General features: G+C 41.8%; 1 protein-coding gene across 5 annotated transcripts in view; it reads left to right on the forward strand.

The window, feature by feature from the left end:
- The window catches only part of VPS8 (VPS8 subunit of CORVET complex), an 89860-nt gene extending 68548 nt beyond the window's left edge, over positions 1 to 21312 (forward strand). For 3 of the 5 annotated variants that reach the window (XM_081863492.1, XM_081863494.1, XM_081863493.1), the window contains 5 exons: positions 2258 to 2338; positions 5093 to 5262; positions 5928 to 6096; positions 15457 to 15537; positions 16060 to 21312. In XM_081863492.1, coding sequence (XP_081719618.1) covers positions 2258 to 2338; positions 5093 to 5262; positions 5928 to 6096; positions 15457 to 15537; positions 16060 to 16209 — 651 coding nt within the window. In that variant the 3' untranslated portion in view covers positions 16210 to 21312. Of the gene's footprint in view, positions 1 to 2257; positions 2339 to 5092; positions 5263 to 5927; positions 6097 to 11439; positions 11551 to 15456; positions 15593 to 15635; positions 16022 to 16059 lie in introns of those variants that run through there. The other 2 variants (XM_081863496.1, XM_081863495.1) reach the window with 2 other exon arrangements.
- Positions 21313 to 23203: the final 1891 nt, after the last annotated feature.

Below are 23203 nucleotides of genomic sequence, written 5' to 3' on the forward strand. Positions count from 1 at the left end.
GGCTTAGCAATCTAGCATCATATTGTAGGTGTGGGAAGCAAGGATAGCAAGAGAAAGGGAGGGAAAGTGTTTTAAAACAACAGTTGATGTTTGGGACTAAGCCACTGTTGCTGATCCAGCTAGTCCCCAAGTCCCTAGAGTACAGGGACAAATCTATGTGGCTTTCAGGTATTCTGAATTGTCATGTACAGCACTTGGAAGAATCCTGAATATGCCATCTAATCCTTTAATTTTTTTATCACTCCTCTCTAATCTCTACAGGTAGTAGCATAAGCTTCTTTAGGTCATTAATTATAAGGCACTGCTGACATGTATTTGAGTCTTCTAGATTAGTCCAGTCAACTTAGTCTCATACTGTGCAAAACTAATGTTTCTCCATAAAATTTGTATTGTAGAGTATATCTATCCCTGTCCACCAAAGGTAACTCTCCTTAAATGGTCTGTAATCGTCCTTAAAGGTAAAGGGACCCCTGACCATTAGGTCCAGTCGTGGCCGACTCTGGGATTGCGGCGCTCATCTCGCTTTGTTGGCCGAGGGAGCTGGTGTACAGCTTCTGGGTCATATGGCCAGCATGACTAAGCTGCTTCTGGCGAACCAGAGCAGCACATGGAAACACGTTTACCTTCCTGCCAGAGCAGTACCTATTTATCAACTTGCACTTTGATGTGCTTTCGAACTGCTAGGTTGGCAGGAGCAGGGACCGAGGAATGGGAGCTCACCCCGTCGTGGGGATTTGAACCGCCGACCTTCTGATCAGCAAGTCCTAGGCTCTGTGGTTTAACCCACAGCACCACCCGCGTCTCAGTAATCGTCCTTGTTGTTGTTGTTTAGTCGTTTAGTCGTGTCCGACTCTTCGTGACCCCATGGACCAGAGCACACCATGCACTCCTTTCTTCCACTGCCTCCCGCAGTTTGGTCAGACTCATGTTTGTAGCTTCGAGAACACTGTTCCAACCATCTCGTCCTCTGTCGTCCCCTTCTCCTTGTGCCCTCAATCTTTCCCAACATCAGGGTCTTTTCCAGGGAGTCTTCTCTTCTCATGAGGTGGCCAAAGTATTGGAGCCTCAGCTTCAGAATCTGTCCTTCCAGGGAGCACTCAGGGCTGATTTCCTTAAGAATGGAGAGGTTTGATCTTCTTGCAGTCCATGGGACTCTCAAGAGTCTCCTCCAGCACCATAATTCAAAAGCATCAATTCTTCGGCGATCAGCCTTCTTTATGGTCCAGCTCTCACTTCCATACATCACTACTGGGAAAACCATGGCTTTTTGTATACGGACCTTCATCCTTACTGTTGAATAAAACATTTTATTTCTGCATATTTTATTTTCATCCACTGGTTCATCCACTGGTTCTCACACTGCCTTTTCCTGCTACATTAAAAAGCCCAAGTGCTGACTTTAAATTTAAAACTGAGTTCAGCTCCCATGTGCTAAAACTGTAATCTTGCTGCATTGATTTAAGCTTTTAGAACATATTTCAATAACATATTTGGGTGTGAGTTTTTTCCTGCAAGAGCTGCAGATTTAAAAAATGGAAAGCAGAGAGCTATAAAAAGTATGAGACAAGATTACTATAAAACTGTAAATAATGAAAATCCTGTTGACCTTTCTCTCCTGAGGCAATATGTCATCATGCTTTAATTAGATCTCATGCATGACCAAACCAAAAATTGTTTAGAAAAGAATTCTTATTGAATCAAGGAGTTCAGCAGGGAAATTCCATTCTCTTCACTGCATTCCTTTCAGTCGCTTGGAAGGATAGGAAAACCCTTTTGGGCAAAACAGATTCATCTCTAGGACAAGGTCTTTTAGGGAGCATTGTTAGGCTGGAACCTTGTAGTAAACCTTGTTGGGAAGCAACCTTGGAATCAACGAACTAAGAGAACCTTTGACAGGTAAGCTTACTGCATATCCAGAATGTGGGGGCTTGCACCACCCTCCACATAGTCTTCTGAATCTGCCCTGAGTGAATTTGGGGTTATCTGAGTTATGTGCTGTTACTTCAGTCACAGAGAAATATTTATGTGAACAAACACTTGACTATATTTAGAAGATATAGATCTCTCTGTTTCTCATGCACTAGCAGTTTGATTAGATAAGAGGTTGTATGTTTTTATCGCAGCCAGAGAAGTCAATAGCTATTAACCAAACATTTCCCCTTATCTGCCCCCTCCCCTCCTGGCATTGGTGTGTGTAGTAGTTTTTCAGTTTGTTTTCACTGAAGTTGATTAACATCGCTTGCAATACTTTTTACAGGATCCAGTCTATGGAAGAGGAAAACTGGGAGAAATTCAGGGTCTTGTTCTGGGCATGCTAGACAGCTTTAATTATGAACAAGTAAGTAAAATGGGCTTTTTCTTCCTACTAAGGTAAAGCGATCTTGCCTAAAAATTGAAGGGCTTTTTGTCTAATGGAAGAGAAATTGAGTGGCGTTATCCACATTATCCCCTTTGTGTTAATTAACCAAACAGTTAATTGCCTATTAAATGAATCTTCCATCAGGTATGGTGAAAGCATGTGTTAACAAGCAAGTTTTTGTTGTCTTGGACATGACAGTACCTGTAGGTTATCAGATACCCTATGAAACTTCCTTTATACTAACTTAGACTACTGGTCTATCTAACTCGGCACTGTCTGCTGACTGGTAGAAGCTGCCTAGGATCTCAAGCAGAGGTCTATCCCTCACTTCATGTTTGCTTTTTATTTACCTTAAGGCCTCTGTAGACAATGTGCAGTGCAACAAATGTACCGTTCTTGCTAAACAGCTGACTTGGGGATGGTAGGATTGTTTCTTCTGGACATGATCATGCTCTCTGAAGGAGCAGGTTCACAGCACAGGTGTGCTTCTGTCACTTGCTTTCCTTCCAGGTGAGGTGGTGGTAGCAGTGAGGAGTACATCTTGCCACCTTGGGCTGAGGAGTTACCTTTGAATATTTCTCTCACCAGAATTTTGCCACTAATTTCCCCTGCTTTGATGAGCTCATCGTTCAGTTTCCCTCACTAAGTGGGGAGCTGCATTTTGAAATTTTATCTAATGCAGTTTATTTGTGTTTATTGTTTATTAAATTCATACCTAGTCCTTCCTCCCTGAAGGGTGCTCAGGGCAGCTAACAATATGAAATCCAACCAAATTCAATATACAATAATTAAAATGGCAGTTATAAAAGATCAGATCCCCACTTACTGAAGGCCCCTGCTTGTGCCATCACATGAGAAATTCTGTTCTGTTTTACCACACTTAGAGCAAATCTAAGCATATCCTTCTAGTTTTTTGAGCCCATTTCTTTGGTCAGAAACCATCTTCCCTCTATGACCGTGATAGTATGGAAACTTGCTTTTTTTTCTTTTTCAGATGAATAGATTTTTTACTGGTAGTTGCTATTTATGCCTTAGCCTTTTGATCCCTGGATGTATTCTCAATAGGAGAGTCTTGTAGCCATTTTTGAGCCCAGAATAGAACGAAGAAAAGCTCACTCCTCACTTCCCTTGCAGTCATGTTTTCCCTTGGGAGCTTTAGGCTTCTCCTCTCATTCTCAAAGTAGCAAGACAGTTCTTAATTGTGATTTCCAGGTATGATGCACAAAACTACCTTTGTAGCTTGCTCTGAAGAAGGGGAAGAGGCACAGAGAGAAATGGCACTAACTCATCAGCAGACGCAGCCCCTCTGGGCATGAGGAGGTGTGAGGAATTTATTTAATTTCCTCGCTGGAATTTGCTTTCATGAGCCATCGGAAGGCATACTTCAGTACCATTTAAAGTTCTGTAGCTGGGAGTCTTCTCTGCCATATTCAACTCTTGCATTGCTCTGGCATTTAATTAGGAATTTGCTTAGGGTGCCTCCATATTGCTTTCTTCCAGTGACGCTGGTACTAAGCTGGAAGTCTGAGAAAGTTGCTGGCTAGGAGACTTGAGTGGGGGTGCCACCCCCCAGTGCTGTTGTTGTGCATACACACTTCTGTGTAGGATAGGTGTGTCTGCGTGTGAGCCAACCCCAGTAGCACTATACATAAATCACAGGAATGTATGAAACAAATAACTATCACCCAAACATATTCTAGTTTTGCATGGGATGGGGCAGTCATCTTCAAAAAGCTGCATTGCATGGGTTGGATTACATGACCCTTGGGGTCCCTTTCACAATTTTATGATTGTATGGTGAGTGTAAGCATTAACTAGGTCATACCCATACCCCACACATTTAGAGCGCATGGCTGCCCTCAAAGGAATCCTACATGGCGTGTTACAGTTCAGTGTTGTAAGTCAGCTGTACCCTCATTCACATAGATGAAACAAACTGTCTCCAAAAGTTAAAAAGATTGAGAATGGAGGTGGAGGGGTGATGGAGAGAAGCCCGAATGAGAGGAGGGGGAAGGAGGTGGGGAACAGCATGCCTGGTTGGACCTGGTTGCCAAATCATGGTTTGGGTACCAGGGAGTGTCATCTATGCACCTGGCGGATGTGGTTGCAAGGATAAATGTGGATAATCCCATGCACGCCGCCTGAACTTCTATGGGGAAGGGTAGCATGCAAGTTTGACAGATAAACATTTGTATCCTCAATATGATAGCCCTAACCACACAAAGTTCTACAATTGGAGCCCATCCATTACAATGGGGTGTTGCACATGATGCAGACATATTGTAAGTGGCTGGTGGTGGTGTTATATCATTTAAACATTATGTGTGTTTGTTTTAGAGTATCACTTTGATGGGTCCCATTTATGCTTGAGCTCTGTTGTAATCCCAAACACCTTCTCATTAGCATAAGAATAGCTTGTTTTTCTCTCCACTTTACACAAATACGAAATTGGTTTAGCCCGAAGGCTCAAAATGTGTGAGCTAGGAAGACACCATTCTATTGGATAAGCTCCAATTACGGTACTATAGACTGACCTGTTATAAAATGGCCACACAGTGACATTTGACAGCATATATTATGTATAAAATAGCAGGATCTGTCATTAAAATACCTAAAAGTGTTGTTTCTCCCCTCATTTAATCTCTATGAGATGTTTTGCCACATGCAGAATTTATGGAGCATGGCTAACAGGTTAAGTGATGTCTTTCTCGTATTGTCCTTGTGCTTGATCAGACTCTCTTGGAGACTACAACCAACCTACTCAACCATGACCTCCACTGGTCCTTACGTAATTTGAAAGCATCTGTGACTAGAGGGCTGAACCCCAAGCAAGATTACTGTTGTATTTGTCTACAGCAGTACAAGAGAAGACAAGAGACTGCTGACCAAATCATAGTCTTCAGGTAACTGTTGAGAAAAGGGAATAAGAGGTGCTAGCAACAAGAGGTCCTGAAGTTTAATATAGTTAAGATACATAGAGGTGGTTGTTGTCTTGCTGCACTGTGAGGGGGCCTGATTTAATGGGCTCTGTATGCCTTCAGGGTTTGTATTTTTTATTTATTTTTAAATTTTATATCCCACTTTTCATCATGCTGATCTTAAAGCGGCTTACAACAATAAAACATACAATATAGAAAATTTAAAACATTGATTAAGCTTCCAGAATTCTAATCTCAAGAATTTAAAATCCCCCCGAATGTAAAACTTATGAGACTTTTAGCCAACAGAAACAAGTATTTCTGAAGGGCTTTTATAGATGACTGAGACTAATTTCTCTTTAATCGTTAGGTGGTCATTTGGCAAATAGAGATCCAGAAAATGTTTGTGACAGAGAATAAATGGACAAAAGTATGCTTACTCCACTATATTAAAAGTGTCTTCTTACTCTGTGTTTTGGATTGCAGGATTAATGTCTTTTAAAATACGTTTGTTTCTCTTGACAGTAGTGTGACATTTGGTTTACTGGAACCTATTTAGAATTAATTTTACAAAACAAATGTGCTCTGGTGTGCAGAGCATCTAGTTAATATATGTGTGCAATTAAATTTCTTTCTTTTTTTTGTAACAGCTGTGGCCACTTGTACCATTCTCTCTGCCTCCTGAGTAAAGAGTGTGGCACTGAAACAGACGGTCAGATGAGATGGACTTGTTTTAAATGCAATGCAAGTAACAAAGGAGGAAAACTAAGCGGTGCTTGCTTAGAAATGAAGAAGGGAACTCCTGTATCTCTGGCACAGGTAAGATTTGCAGAAGTGAACCTTTCCTAGAAGGCTGAAGTTATACCTGAGTTTAGGAGCACCTCAGTAAAATGAAGCTTCTTTTGTCTACACTTCCGTCATTCAAGAAGCTTTTGGTGTGGCTTGATAAGTTCTTGCCGTGTTTGAATTGAAGGCTTTTTAAAAAAATGCGACATGCATTTATTTATGGAACAATGAAAGGCAAATGATGGCTTCTTGCCATGTGCTGTATGAGTGCTTTCCACACGTGCTAGCAACCTAAAAGTCTTCCGTGTGTCGTAGTAGACAAGGCATTCGTTCACATTGTAGGCAGACATGAAAATAAATACTGGGGAGCAGCAGGAATCATTATGTGCACTGTACCTTCAACTGCCACTTTGGTGTGTTTTGAGGTCTGCAACTGCTATTCTTGCTCCTCTGGCCGAGAATCAGTGTCTGAGATGAGGCTGCGGAATTGATTTTGAAGCTCTGGAGACAAGCATGGCTTCTGGCAGTCCTGCTTTTTTGTGTAACATTCTTCCAGGGGTGATCAAGAGGTGGTGGACCATCCTTCTTGGAGGGATTTAAGCAGACATTGAATGGCCATCTGTCATGTATGATTTACTTGAGACTCCTGCATTGCAGGGGGTTGGACTAGATGACCCTCGAGCCCCTTTCAACTCTGATTCTATATGTGGGTAAAGTTAAAGTGGATTCTGTGCATACTCATGTCTGAATTACTCCAAGTGGAGAGAAATCCTTCCTGTAGTGCAGTTTTCGTCACGGATTATTTGTGTGTGAAAGAGCACAACATCCTTATTGAAAAATCAAAATGTAGAAAATGCTTTTTAGATACAGTGCTTCTACTAAATGCCTCCCAAAATTGCATTTGGCATTTTTTTTTTATCACAATGCTGACTCATGTTCAGTTTGCAAGCTGCTTAATGATAATTCAGAAGCTTTAAGTAATCCAGCTGCTAAAGCAAAGTAGTAGAAAATCCTGATTTTAGAGTATAAATGTTATACGCTTGAATTGGATGAGAGAGGACTAATATACAATGCAGCCAGAGGATGGTTGCAGTGGGAGTCGATGTTTGTAGCTATTGTAAGGAATGCCTGATGTATCCATCCAACAAGATCTCATGGCCTCGGGATTTGACGGCACTCTGTTTCCACAACAACTTGAACAGAGAACAGATTTGCATTGAATTAAGTGTCCAGACCAATGATTCTTCTAGTGACTTCATTGCTTTACTCCATTTGCATTGAAGTACAAGTAATTCAAATAACACTCTAATGGTCAAATAACTTCCTTCCGATGAGCTATTTGTTTGTAGCATGCATCTTAAGCTGCCAGCTTTAAAATTAATGCACTTCAGCTGTTAGAAACTGGAGAACATGGTGGACACTTGAAAGTCCTTCAGCAGTCTAAGATAATACTATTTGCTGTAGTAGGTCCCCTACAACATAGTACAGTACTTCGAACCCTTTGTTGTTTGGGCTTAGTGAATTCTATGTATAATCCTGCTATATTTTCCTTCTGTTGTCATTCTATCTACCGTTCTATGGATTATGGGCTTTCCAAAGGCCACTATGGGAACAAAATGCTGCACTAGATAGGTCTTTGGTCTGATCCATCAGGGCTTCTTTTTATACTTAGAATCATAGAATCATAGAATCATAGAGTTGGAAGAGACCACAAGGGCCATCGAGTCCAACCCCCTGCCAAGCAGGAAACACCATCAGAGCACTCCTGACATATGGTTGTCAAGCCTCTGCTTAAAGACCTCCAAAGAAGGAGACTCCACCACACTCCTTGGCAGCAAATTCCACTGTCGAACAGCTCTTACTGTCAGGAAGTTCTTCCTAATGTTTAGGTGGAATCTTCTTTCTTGTAGTTTGGAGCCATTGCTCCGTGTCCGCTTCTCTGGAGCAGCAGAAAACAACCTTTCTCCCTCCTCTATGTGACATCCTTTTATATATTTGAACATGGCTATCATATCACCCCTTAACCTCCTCTTCTCCAGGCTAAACATGCCCAGCTCCCTTAGCCGTTCCTCATAAGGCATCGTTTCCAGGCCTTTGACCATTTTGGTTGCCCTCCTCTTAAAGTATGTTTAAAGTATGTTTGTTCATGGTCAAATAGAGGGCACTCTTGGACTACCTGTAAAGTTCCGAGTTTGGGTGTTATATTTTCTTTAGAATGCTTTGAGCAAAAATGCATTAGTGCTGGGAAATGCCACCAAGCATCTGGAGTATATTTCTTAGTACCATTTCTGCTTCTCCAAAATGGACTGTCAGCTTGAATTTTGAAGTAGTGTTGAGATTTATATGTGAACTGACAGCAACCCAACACACTCTATTCTTTATCTCTCCCTCCCTCTCTCCTGTGAGCATCCTTTTCAGCAGCCATATTGAAAAACAATGGGTATGCCAGGAAATGGGTGGTTTAAAGAAATGGGTGTATGAACATTCAATGGCTTTAAGGACTCGGCGTTTTAAGTGTATTTCCAAAGCTCGCATTCCATTCCTAAGAGGTTGTCCCCAACTTAATTCCTAGGGCAGTTTTCTCCCGATCACTTGGCTGGGATGTGATGCGGCTTTTGCTCTTGAAAATAACCATAACTGGACTTTGTAACAGGCACAAGCGTACTAGCATTGCCCACCCTTCCTCTCCAGCTCAAGTGAGGAAGGGCAGAGTAAAGATAGAAAAGCAGACTGAGTTTGTAGCAGGTTGCTCCGGGCAAGAGCTGCCGCACAGCCAGGAACCGCCAGCAGGAATAATTTCGGAAATGACAGATGGGCACAGACCATATCAGCCCAAGGCAACTTAGCCAGCAACATATATCTCTGTTGGGGGTACAGGAGGCAGCCTCCCTCTAAACACACTTACTTATCTAGAAGAGGATAATGCTTACCTAGTCTTTATGGACTGATTGTACATGCTAATAGTGAGGCAGCTTCCCCAGTAATTCCCTTAGAGTGACTGGAGGCCACCAATGGTGACTTATTGCAGTGGTCTTTCTGTCTCTTTTCTTAGGCGTCTTAATCTGTGCTTTGTGTGCATGTTAGAACATTTATTTCAACCTAGTTACTGATCCTAGTAATTGAAGGTAACTGCCATTTTCTGAAGAGGATATACCAGAGGCTGAGACAGAAAAAACGTAAAGGCATGAGAAACTTTGCTAGTTCTCTGTGCTTTTCTGGGGCCTTTGATTGTTAATTTAAGCCAGATCTTCTTGGGCTTTATGTGAAAGTGCCTTCTTTTTTAAAGGAGCCTTTGGAGAGTTTTCCTGATTAAACCGAAGTATAAGTTTGTCAATGCAGTGACGGATGTTGCCTTGAGTATAAATTCCAGGCCTTTCATCTGTCACAGTGTCTGCCATTTATCTGCAGTTTGCCAAATAACATTGTGTTTTTTTCAACTCTGCCATTGATCTTTATGGAATTGACATGACTCTAGGTTGAAATAATTTTTTGTTTGCCTTTGCAATCTTGACTTGAAGAAGATCACTATGTATGTATATACACCTTTGCTGAAGGCAAGAGTTCACTTGGATATATATATTTTAGAATGTAAGCTTGACTGTCTTGGTATGTATATGACTGAAATACATCTTACGTGGCTGTTGGTTCATTACTCACCTACACTGATGTATAGTTGTTGTACAAAGGTAAGAACTACTTCATATTTGGCCAATAAGTCCTGTAGCTTAAGACTGGAACATAAGTCACCTCTGTGCAGAAAATTCTGTAGAATACTTAAGATTGTAAAGTCTCATGCATGTGAGCTGCCACTCCATTCATATATGAAATGTACAGTCAGTCATAGGTTCCCATCATGTGATAACAGGGCGCATGTTATTCACATCTTGGAATCAATGTAGAAAATCATCAGTGTGCAACCCTTCCTTATTGGTGTGTGAATAAACAAAATCCTGCAGCCGCTCTGGTCACTCTACACAGTGTGGTTGAGAAAACAAAAATGAATGAAAGGGGAGAGAAGATACTGGAGCTGAAATGAGACATTGGCTGTAATCCTCTGCATAGTTATCTGGGAGTAAGTCCCATTGAACCCAGTGGGATTTATTTCCAAGTAAGCATACATAAGATTGCACTGTTTCTCACATAACCAGGAAATGGGTACATGAAGGAACAGCTACTATTCCCAGCTTGATCTCTGGCATTTGCTATTAAGAAAAGCTGGTAGCTGTACTGGGAAAATGTTTTCCTGACAGACTAGTGAGCTAGTTTGAACCTGCTGCTTGTCAGGATGATTGACTTCTGGGCTTCAGGATGATTGATGTGAACTCTGTAGACCATTTCTTGTTCTCACTACTAGAATTGTGTAGTGTAACATCTAGCTCTAGTTACTTAAACCTGTTCGCATAAAAACATAGGCAAGTAAGCCTTATCTTAGCCTTACTGCTTATTGTATTTCTTTAAAAGGCAAATAGAAACAATGTGTGTCCAGAAAGGAATACTAGCCTTGCTAAACTAGATGTGTACTGCAGGATACAAATAACAACAACAACAACAACAATTTATACCCCGCCCAGCTGGCTGGGTCCCCCCAGCCACTCTGGGCGGCTTCCAACAAAACACTAAACTACAATAACCTATTAAACATTAAAAGCTTCCCTAAACAGGGCTGCCTTTAGATGTCTTCTAAAAGTTTGGTAGTTATTTTTCTCTTTGACATCTGGTGGGAGGGCGTTCCACAGGGCGGGTGCCACTACCGAGAAGGCCCTCTGCCTGGTTCCCTGTAACTTGGCTTCTCGCAGCAAGGGAACCCCCAGAAGGCCCTCGGCGCTGGACCTCAGTGTCCGGGCAGAACGATGGAGGTGGAGATGCTCCTTCAGGTATACTGGACCGAGGCCGTTCAGGGCTTTAAAGGCCAGCACCAACACTTTGAATTGTGCTCGGAAATGTACTGGGAGCCACAAAGAAGTGTTCACATCTTTTGAGATTTGCATATACTTGTAGGATTAGAAATTCTTATCTCTAACAGATTATTTGAATCTAGACTCTAGAAACATTGAGGCGGGAACTTCTGTTTCAAGGATTACATGTCACATTTGCAAGATTCCAAACGAACAAATAAAACCTCTTTAGAATGACTTACAAAAGGGGCTGTGAAGTCACTTTTGCAAATAGGATGTAATCCAATTCAGCCCGATTCTGAGCAAGTTAATATATCTGCATCACCTGTTGTTAGCTGCTTAGCCAGCTCCTTGCGTTTGAAGTGAAAACTGCAGCCTAATGTATGCATGCAGGTTTCGGCATTTATACTCTGTGTAATGACACAGATGTCAGATTGGCTAAGAGATTTCCAGCAGCATTGAATAAAAAGCTTTCGTTTAGTTAAAAGGAAGAAAATGCCCTGCAGTGCTCGTTTCCATGACAACAGGAAAATTGCCCGCAATATATCAGCTCATCAGCCCCAAGAACAATCTGATTGATGGTTACACACAAGTAAGAAACAGCTAAGGGGAGATAGTTATGTTACATTTTCTTGTCTTTGGATAAGAACAAATTACCTTCCACTTCTGTGTGTGTGTGTTTGTTGCAGGCCTCTAAAGAGAGACAATAGATCACATAGCAGCAGTAGATTTGTAGTTGTTAGTATCTGTGATTTGGAAAGCTACTGGCACATGGAGAGTTAATGTGTAGTACAAATTCTTATTCACTCTCCATTTTAAAAAAATTGTGGAAAATGGACCTGGAGAGTTGTGAAAGTAAGTGTCAGCAAATAAGCCCTTGATAGTTCTTTTTATGTTGAATTCTTTATTTTAACTGTTTTAAAAAGATCAAGCAGAGCCTTCAAGATTGCTCAAAAGAAAGTCCTTATTCTTATTCACAATACACTAAACTGAAATAAAAGAGAAGGGAGAGGGGAGAAAATACATAAGACATAGAACAGTTGAATCCCAATACTTGATCATAATTTTGTTAGTCAGTATTATAATATTGATAATCTGTGGATATAAATCTTAACTGGATTTGCTCTGTTAAATGATGGGTTGGATCCAGAAAAGAATGGCTTATTCCGCTTGCACAGTGGAGCTTTGCTTGGTCTCCCCCTCCAGCCACTTGTGCGCCCCTAAAAGCTGTTATTGAGGATCAAGACAATGTGGGATGCGATGATCACGGAGGGGGGGCTGCAGCAGGATGGGGGGGGGAATCAGCAGCAATTGGGGATTGTCTTATGCAAAAAAGTGCCTTTGTGCTCTGACAAGGAACCTTTTGCACCAAACTGGTAAATTTTTCCCAGTCACTCTGAAATTGCAGCCTGATTTTTAAATGTTCTTATTCCTTGATAATTGTACATAATTTTCAGGTTAAGGTTGCAACCCCTGTGCACACTTTTTCTGGAGGGAAACTCCATTAGCAGTGGGATTCACTTCTGAGTTAGCACATGCACAGGACAGGACAGTAGCTCAACAATACCGTGTTTTATTCTGTAAGATCAGGCATAGGCAAACTCGGTCCTCCAAATGTTTTGGGACTACAACTCCCATCACCCCGACCACTGGTCCTGTTAGCTAGGGATGATAGGATTTGTAGTCCCAAAACATCTGGAGGGAGGGCCAAGTTTGCCTATGCCTTCAGTCTTGATAAGTTATTGGATCTTCTCTTGATGATGTTAACCAAATGCAACACTCTTTCTTCCTGCTTCAACCTGGGCAATTGAGTTCCCTTGTATTGGCCAAGCCACTAAGTTGTGGAATTCCCTCCCCAGAGGTACACCTGGCACCTTCAGCGTCCAGCTTTCTGCAAATGCTGAAGATGCACATTTTTACCCTAGCCTTTGACACTTCTTGAGATGTGTATTTTTAGGACGCATCCTATTCCTGTGACTGTATTTTGTTTTAACTTTTTAATTCTGAATTTTAAATTGTTGTAACCTGCCCTGGGACCTGCTGGAAAAGAGTGATTAGTCGAAGCAGTAGTAATTCACTCAGTCTCCATCCCCAATTCCAAAGCAGGAATAGTAATGAGTTTCCCAACAAGAATGTTGTGAAGATATAAAAGATTTTGTTTGTTGTTTAGTCGTTTCCAACTCTTCGTGACCCCATGAACTAGAGCACACCAGACACTCCTGTCCATAGCTGTCAACCGTCCCTTATTTGGCGGGAAACTCCCTTATCCCAGCACCGTGTCCCGATGATGTCCCTTAAATTTCCTGGGTTTTATGCTCACCCGGCTCGGGAGGGAAGCAGCGGATCGGGGTCTTCCGCCTCGAGAGAGAGCGCGCGCGCACATGAACTGCCACGTCTCCGTCTCTCCCTTTTTCCCCTCAGGGGCGTGTCGTGAGGAGACGGGTAGCGGTAGGCGGGCAGGCAGCCCCTCTCTTGCGAGACTTCCGCCGCGCTGCCAGGGGAAGCCAGAGCATAGCTGTCAACCGTCCCTTATTTGGCGGGAAAGTCCCTTATCCCAGCGCCGTGTCCCGCTGCTGTCCCTTATTGATGATGTCCCTTAAATTCCCCAGGTTTCAAAGGAAGCAGCTCCTCTCCCTCCCTCCCTGCCGGCCAGGGAGGAGGGAGGCTCCAACTGTGTTGCTTGGCAGCGTTGCTCACCCAATAAGGAGTCTAAGAACGACTGGGGGGTGGAGCTTGCATGCCTTGTGCCGATCAAATTGGCCGCGTTGCCTGGGGACTCGCCTTTGCTCAGTGCTTCCCAGCGGAGAGGTGACGGTGGTTTTCCTTGCTGCATCCCCTTTGCCATGTTGCTGCGCTGTGGGAAGCACCACTTGAGACTTCGTTTGGCTGCTAGCTGGGCTTTCTGCCCTTGGCTTGGAGGGGCTCAGAAGTCGAACATACCCGTGTTTGGAAAATCCCTTATTTTGGCTGCTGATCCTTTATTTTCGAGGCTGCTGGTCCCTTATTTTCAAATCTGTAAGTTGACAGCTATGCTCCTGTCTTCCACTGCCTCCCGCAGTTTGGTCAGACTCATGTTTGTGGCTTCGAGAACACTGTCCAACCATCTTGTCTTCTGTCGTCCCCTTCTCCTTGTGCCCTCCATCTTTCCCAACATCAGGATCTTTTCCAGGGAGTCTTCTCTTCTCATGAGGTGGCTAAAGTATTGAAGCCTCAGCTTCAGGATCTGTCCTTCCAGTAAGCACTCAGGGCTGATTTCCTTAAGAATGGATAGGTTTGATCTTCTTGCAGTCCATGGGACTCTCAAGAGTCTCCTCCAGCACCATAATTCAAAAGCATCAATTCTTCAGCGATCAACCTTCTTTATGGTCCAGCTCTCACTTCCATACATCACTACTGGGAAAACCATAGCTTTCACTATACAGACCTTAGTTGGCAAGGTGATGCCTGCTTTTTAAGATGTTGTCTAGGTTTGTCATCACTTTTCTCCCAAGTAGCAGGCATCTTTTAATTTTGTGACTGCTGTCACCATCTGCAGTGATCATGGAGTCCAAGAAAGTAAAATCTCTTACTGCCTCCATTTCTTCCCCTTCTATTTGCCAGATGCCTGTTGTTTTTGTCCATGGAGTTTTCTTGGCAGGGATACTGGAGTGGCTTGCCGGTTCCTGCTCCAGGTGGATCACGTTTAGTCAAAACTCTCCACTATGACTTGTCTTTCTTGGGTGACCCTGCATGGCATAGCTCATAGCTTCTCTAGTTATTCAAGCCCCTTCGGCACGACAAGGCAGTGATCCATGAAGAAGATATAAAAGATAGGAAGCATAAAACACTAGGTATTGCTACATATGGCATATTGGAGCCTCTTCACTGTTGTTTTTTGGATGTGGTCCCAGTTACATAACAAAGGTGTCTAGCAAGCTGCTAGATTCAGGAAGGCCAGGAGGAGCACAACCCATTTTTCCATATCTAACACCCAGATGTTGTATAATTCCAGCTCTTGATATGACTCAGAAAATTTCTTGGCTAGTGGCCAGTGAGTTTGGCCAGCTGCATTCCAGTCCACGCACATTATATATCCAGCTAAAAGCAGCAAGTTGAGAATTTTCTAGAGCGACAGCTTTTGTGCATCACTTGTATATTAGGCAAGCACAGTTCTTGTTCCTGCCCTTGCCTGTTCTGAGCATGAAATAAAAAATGTTTAATGAAAATGAAATACTACAAGAATTGACTAGAATATATTTATTACTGCAGACATAAAATATCATTTTTCCTTGTAACATGCTTATCTTTTAGTTTAATGGGATATTCTCTGGCTTTGTTTAGGTCAAAATATAGGGCAAGGTGAATTAACTATATTTGTTTGGTCCAGAGTCAAACTTCTAAGCATGTTTTCTCCAACTTTCTGTAATTGAACTTCTCAGGTCTGATAAGACACTAGAGTGTAGAAGCTCTGGTTGATGTACATGTTTTGTGTTGGTGACATTGTAATACTTCTTCATAGACCAATTCTGAGGCCATCTTGGATCCACAGCAAGCTCAAGCTCTTGACCAGCTTTGTCGTCTGTACCAAGGAACATCAAGGGTAATATAATTTTATGTCTCATTTTTAATGAAGTAAAACTTGAACTAGTTTGGAGGTGTGTTCTCATATACTATATACAAACTCCAACTAGTTTGGAGGTGTGTTCTCATATACCACAAGGATGATACTTGGGGAGGGAAGAAAGGTATTATCCCCTTCAGGGGTAATGTAAGTTCATCATACCCACTGGAAGTGTGTGTTTCTTTTGATTATTCAAAAGAGAGTCTAGTTTCCTCAAGGCACACCTTTCTTTCACAGCTGACTTTTGAAAAGAACATTTCCCCTACTTTTATAACTCAGCTGGAGAATTTTCTGTGATTTGGTCAATGCTGTCTCAGTAGATGAGGTTGTGACCTGGTAGTTTTTGATTAGCAACTTGCGCTATTTTTTATTTGTACTAAATTATTGTTTGCCCCTTTGAGTAGGTCAGTGCTTTTACTACCCACATCACTCTGTAATATGTGTTCCTCACATGATTTCCATTACCTACACTATACCAAGTGGTGTTCTTTGGTTTTGCAGTTGGCTCTTCTGACTGAACTCTCACGGGACCGTGGTGGAGAAAAACATGGGATCCTCCATATCTCCCAGGGTGATTCTGCACTGAATAGTGTTTTCCAGAATGAGACCTTCCAACTTCACCTCACTCCTCCTCCTCTAGTGGAAGACTAATCTCTATTTGATGGGGCTCCAGGGCATGAGAAGAGCACCGTGAAAAGTACTTGACGGTACTCCTGATGGTGGAACAAGCTCCCGAGAACTTCACTTTGTATTTAGTAGATGAGAGGTTGCAACAATGCGGAAACTTTGTAAGGACCAGCTATTATTTTCCCTCTGTGACTTGCTTAACAAAGCAGAAGGGACATAAAAAATATCTCTCAGTCTTGTTTCCATTGGGCTTTGCTGAAAGCTATAAACTACTCTGTCAAACCTATGCTGTTCGTCACTGGAGCTGAACACAACAGTACTTGGGGCAGCTGCACTAAGCCCCAGGGATAAAGTGTCTGCAGCCAGAGCTTATTTAAATAATTGGAGTCTGTTCCCTTAGAGAAGAAAACCAAGGGAATACAACAAATGTCAGTCATCCAAAGTTGACATTTCTCTCATTTTAATTTAGAACAAGCTGTGAAACTCTACAGTCAGTATTCTAATAGGTAGCTGAATGCAGAGAACCCAACTGAACCCAAGCGAGACAGAACTGCCAAGGATGCCCCAATTGCATGATTTTTTTCTGAAATTGCTTTAGCTCTTCCTCTGATTTTAGCCATTGCAGTAAATCTCTGTTGGCCCTTGTGCTAGTGGCTCAAGAAGGTTTGCTGTGACAGATGCTATTCCAGCAAAGTGCCACTCATTAGCATCCTGAACCAGAAATTTTGCTAACCAAGCACATTATAATGTAGTACTCAGCCAACTTGAGAGTGGCAAATATTTGGTGCCAGCTTGTGTGTGTTGTAAGGCCTGCACTAGCTGTGTGCCAGCATTTCCACAGAGCTCTCACTGTTTCTAGTGTACCAAAAGAAAACAGCACATTCATCATTATGATGGCGGCTGCTGCTGCCGAGTTACTGAGCTGCATGGAAAAGACATCCTCTTTCATTGTATCCCACCCCAACCCTAGCTCATTTATCTATTATGAACTCTATACTGAATTAAAGGAAAGGCTTCAGATGGTGGTTTATGATTCCCACCCCACCCCTCTCCTGCTGTTGCTCTCTTCTGTGTAGATAGGGCATCATTAGCAGCCTGCAACAGGAATGGGTTTTATAATGAATTTAAGGTGATATTTTCCTGGTCCTACAGGGTAAAACATAAGCTTCCCACTAGTGTCTTGTTTAATGTCCTTACATCTCCAAAAGCTGGTAGTTGGCAGTTTTCCCTTGTTTCTTTAAGGAGTTTCCTGTCTTTGTGATAACCTGTCCAAAGGGAGAACAAGTGCAGATTAAAAAGCACATCAAGCAGTTTTTTCACGTGACCTGCTACTGACTGCCGTGTCCAGAGGTTATTGCAGTGTGTATTGCGTTCCCTCATCTTTTCTCAGGATGCAGATGGTTCTCCACTATGCATTAATGAAATTGATGCACATATGGCTGCAGATTACTCATATGCTAGAGGTATGTACATCTGGAGTGCACAAATTGAGAAAAGGTTATATGCATACAATTTTATTTATTTAAAACATTCATTGATGTGGGATTATTATGAAATTGGGCCTTGGGTACCCATTTTCTGATCTAATCCACTTCAGTTAAAGCTTACCTATTTAAATGTTCAGCATCATCCTTGATCGCACCCTTGATGGAAAGGGGGTTGTAATCATGCTGTGAATATATCATTCTTCTTGTGCAAGTATTCAGGTATAAATATCTATGAACACTTCTGCCTCCTCTTGAACTGATGCCGCTTAGTCCTGGCTTATGTTTGTCCATGCTATATAATCAAGCAAGATCTTTGGCACCTAGGTGACCACTGATTTTATGGTAAAGGAATATCAACTCCTGGTAAACAGGTTTTCTTGGTCTTAATCAAAATATGCTTACCATTCTAGTAAGAAATGCTTCTGCAGTAGGTAAGTTAAATAAAAGTGCCAGTATCAAATGCTATTATATAAATGTATGGTATGAGCACACATTTGGTTGCCACATTTCAAAAAAGATATTGAAGAGCTGGAAAAGGTTCAGAAAATACAACCAAAATGAGAAAGAGCTGACCAGCTCCCAAATTAGGGAATGTTACAGTGTTAGGTCTGTTTAATTTAGAACATGGGTAGGCAAACTAAGGCCCAGGGTCCAGATCCGGCCCATTTGCCTTCTAAATCCAGCTCGCGGACGGTCCGGGAATCAGTGTGTTTTTACATGAGTAGAATGTGTGCTTTTATTTAAAATGCATCTCTGGGTTATTTGTGGGGCATAGGAATTCATTCATTTCCCCCCCCAAAAAATATAGTCTGCCCCCCCACAAGGTCTGAGGGACAGTGGACCGGCCCCCTGCTGAAAAAGTTTGCTGACCCCTGGTTTAGAAGATAGGCAGGTAAGGGGAAACCATAACAGAGGCTTATAAAATTATGCTTGGATAATAAGTGGATAGATAAACAGTTTTACTTGCTCCTTCATAATGCTAGAACCTGGATGTATGAAATGAAGCTGAATAGGACTGACAAAAGGAAATGCTTCTACACCACACTCTTAAAACTGTGCAGAAGATTCCTGCACTGCAGGGGGTTGGTCTAGATGATCCTCGTGGACCCTTCCAATTCAATAGGATTGTATGAAAAGAGATTATTGTGGGCTTCCCAAGATGTATCTGGATGGCCACTGTGCAAAGAAAGGATGCTGGATGAGATAGGCATTTAGTTTTACCTGGCAGGGGTCCACTTACGTTCTTACAGGGCAATGCTCATAAGCAGGACCCATTGAGTGGAATTCAGCACCAGGCTTTTCCAGTCCGATGGAGTGATCCCCGCTCTCCTCCCACCTATGCACTGTGCTCCCGCCCTGAGCCAATTTCAGGTGACGCACCAGGAGAGGAGAGGGGGAAAGCCCCGCTGCGCAAGCGGAAGTCCTTGTGCAAGGCTTCCACCGAATGAGCTCATTAGGTGAATCCTGCCCATTCAGTTCAATGGAGCATTATCCCTGTTAAGGCATAGTAGTGTGATGTCTTAAATTTGTTAGTACTCTTATTCAACCAAGCACTTGGATCAGAACCAGCTGCCAAATATAATGTTGCTATTTGGAGACTGTGTAGCAGAAGGTTTAACAACTGGAGGCCCCTGGCCCACTAAGTGATGCCAACTGTTCTTTCAGTTGCAAGGCTAGATGCCAAAAGAACTGTGGAGGAAATGACAGTCGTGGCAACAGAATGTGCTGGCAGGGGAAGGATTTGAGGTGCTAGTCAACTACTTCTCTAAGCATCCCTCGAAAAATAGGCTTTGTTGTGTGTTCTTTGTGCCTCTCCTCCCCTGCCCCAGCAGCCAAGAGTCTGGCTTGATTACTGTCCCTTATAAGTGGGAATGTGCTTTATTTATTCAACCTTGGTAATGGAAGTTCAGGAGGAAGAGCGAGGATAGAGGGCAGGAGCAAGCTGACAGCATGAAATGGACAGCTTGCATACAAGAGAAGAGTGCTTTTAAGCAAAAGGAAAATGGTTGAAATTTTTTATTGATGCTGGAGGTCCTTAGGGAAGCTCACATTTCTCAGTGTTCACCTTTAAGCTGCAGACATTGACTCCAGATTTCATGCCCTGTTGGGCCAAACTGCACATGGGGAAGGTCTCTACACCCTTCCCTAAAACTCTTCCCTATTGGGACTAGTTTTTAAGTATTTCCCACTCTGAGCCTTTGCTATAGACTAGCAGGCTAGCTTTGTCAGAATGTAACTACTATTTAAACTCATTCATATAAACACACACACAAAATTTATTATTACCGGTACTATTACTGATCACTCTGTGTGTATTTCTGAAAGTGGAATAATGGCTTCCTTCCACTTATAATTCACAAGGATAGTCTATTCAGTTTCTGTAGCATTAACTCAAGTCTTTGATGCCACTAGCAGTGCCAACCCCCTGCCTTTTAATCATTATAAATCATCTGTTTTGACTAGTTCCTGAGCTTGTGGATTCTAATGCCTAAATCATGCTGAAAATACTTTATTGGTTTTGCTTGTATAGGAGGAAGAGTAATCTGGCCTCTGTGTATGTAATGCATGAGTCTCATGTCTCCTCCTGTTTCCTGCCTTTACAAAGCCCCCTCCCCTGCTCTCTTTTAGCAGTCAGGTTGTCTTACCATTCTCCAGTATTGTCTCTGAGAAACTGCTCACACTACTCATAACCACCAACCCCCCCCCCCAAAAAAAAAGAACCAGGAGAAAAAGAACCTTTTCGCCAAATATGATCAAGCAATCCTGATTGTGTAGGATAGGCTGATTTGAATATGTTTTCCTTGTAGGATGTTCATCTTTGTTTAATGCCTAGCACTTTATTAACTGGCGGAATAAGCAAGAACTCATCTATCTTATTTCATTGTAAATGACTTGCAAAGAGGAAAGAGAAGGTTCTACTGATAAAAATAACTTTGCTAAGCTGCCCAAGGTCTTTGCTAATTGTGCTAGAGCAGGGCGCTTTCATATTCAGGATGTGGAAGCACAGTGAGTTAATAGAGAGCTAGGAGATTAGCCAATCCAATAGAGTATTAAGAATTCCACCAATTTTTAGATTTAAAAAGCCCTATTGAGACTGGGAGCAGCACAATACCCTTTTACCTTCTGTTGCATTTAGAAATCTAAAAAATGCCCTTTCTTGAGGCTGCAGCAAAGCAATTTCAGCCATGTCCCAAAGCAAATTTGTACATGAACACACAGTTATGACCTTCTGGCTACAATGTTTGGAATATAGATGAAGAAAAGACTTGTGTAGGCAGATGTTGGGAAACATCTATGGTATGAGAGACATCTATTTTATGTCATTCTCATCCACCCATTTCAGTTACAAGTGTTCAGATGAGTCAGTCAACTCTTAATTATCCTATTCTTATATTACCTTTGGTGTGGTATGCCCTTAAACTTTTCTGTATCAGCATGGGTTAGCAGTAGGATCTGTTTGCCACTGACTATACTCTGTTCTGTGATTAGTATAAGCAAATAAGTACGTATTATGTCTTTGTGTACTTCTACCCATGGAGAAGAGTCATAATTCAAGTGATGAAGGATGCTCTATATGCAGCAGGTCTTAGGTTCAATCCCCAAGCTGACCCATTAAAATGTTCTAATGTCACAGTGACAATATTGCATGGTGTCCTATTTAAAAACAACTCCTCTTAAGATGAGCTGCAATCTTTGTCCCATTTACAGAAGTCATGATCAGGTCAAGTCTACTATCAGCTGCTTTCAAACTCAAGATGGGTATCTGTTAAACTGTTGCAAGACAGTCAGAAGAGAAATAAAGAAGACGAGAGAGGGTGCATTGCTTAAACAGAAATGTTCTGTTTGTGGAGGGGCAGAATTAATGGCCAGATGCTCAATGGAATATATTCTTGTTACTCAAGTCTTACAAGAAAGCAGAAAATGACGTTTGGTCAAAGAAGAAAGTATAAATTCTCTTCTCTAGCTATGACAAGAATGGTAAAGAACTTTCAGAGCTTACTAAGGGAAATCTGCTGTCCCTTTCAAGTAGTTTTACAGAAAATAATAACAGGCCTTGTCTAGCAAAACTTAACTGTAGAAAGACAACTATAGTATTAACTACATTGAAACTAAGGAATGAAGAGTGGTGCTAGTGTAGCAAGAAGCTAACAGAGACTGTGGTGTCATCTTTATTTCCCAGGTGATAGTTGCCACATCCAATTCAGCTACACTCCAACAATTTCATGATAATGCGCAGCTACACCTGAAGATAGCATCGAATCACACCAGACCCCATTTAGAATTCAACATTTTTGGACCAGTATAGAATTGTGGAGAATAAATTTGCCTTAACGCTGTGCTTGTGCAAAAGCAGTCTTCACATTTATTATTGTGTGAGAAGTTTACATGAAACAATAGGGTACCCTTGGGGGAGTACGTTGAGACACAGCATCATGTGCTAAATCATCTAACCAAATCCTGCCATGGCCTGCACCCAGGCAATCTCCAGGGAAGCCAGGCACTACAGGATTTTGCCCATTGTGCTTAAGACTTTCGAACAGAACAAGTTTAACAGTTTAACATTGTATGCGGCTATTGCTAATTAACAGTTTGATAAAGAGTGTAAATCTGTACTGAATTTAACCCAGCTCATGCCTCAGTTCAGAATGTATTTCTCTAATCTTAGCCCTGGTTTGGTGGCTGCTAGTCTGCCAAGGAAGGTTTCATGATTCTTAAGTGTAATGAAAGAAACTAAGGTGTACTTTCAGAAGCTGCCCTGTTTCTGCCCTCAAGTGTAATTCACATTTTTTTCTAGCCCCATCTGCCATTGCCAGAGATCCTTACTCCTTTCATGCATAAGAAAGCCAACAGCAAATGTATACGATGCATTTCAAACCCCTAGCTAGAGTAATGCAATCTCGTTTTATGCATTGTCTTCCTGCTATAAAAGCCATAAGTATGCTTAACAGTACAGCACCTGAGAAAACACTTTAATAACCCCCAAATAATACTTTTTTTTAGTAAACTCTATGAACTAGAATTTACTAAATTTATAAAACAGAATGTTTTTCTTTAAAAATTAGCAGAATATCCTATATCTCCAGAAATGCTAAGAAAGGCTTTACCAGTTGTGATGCCCAGAATTGAGTTCCTCAGCATTTTGCCAAGAAATGCATTTTAATATAATTCATCATAATAAATATTTCATTTTTCTTCTCAGGGTGTTATTTTTATATTTTAAAGTACAATATCAGTTTATATAGTTGTTCATAATACACATTGTAATCTAAACGCTTTCTAAAAAGTGTCTATGTCAGAGTGTAGAAAACTTCGTAATGTGTTAGGATAGTGTTTATAGAGCAGCATTCAACAACACAGCATAAAATAATCTAATACTGAGAGATATATCTGTACATATTTATATGTTCATTCTCACCAAGACTTACGGAGAGTGATGTAACCAATGTCAGAAAAACGATGTGGTCACAGCATATTGTTTGGGGAGGTCTTGCGATATATCCATCGGCACTTGACCCTGAAGTGTAATCTAT

This window comes from Podarcis erhardii (genome assembly GCF_964252035.2).
Source record: "Podarcis erhardii genome assembly, chromosome: 5".
NCBI classification, from domain to species: Eukaryota; Metazoa; Chordata; class Lepidosauria; order Squamata; family Lacertidae; genus Podarcis; species Podarcis erhardii.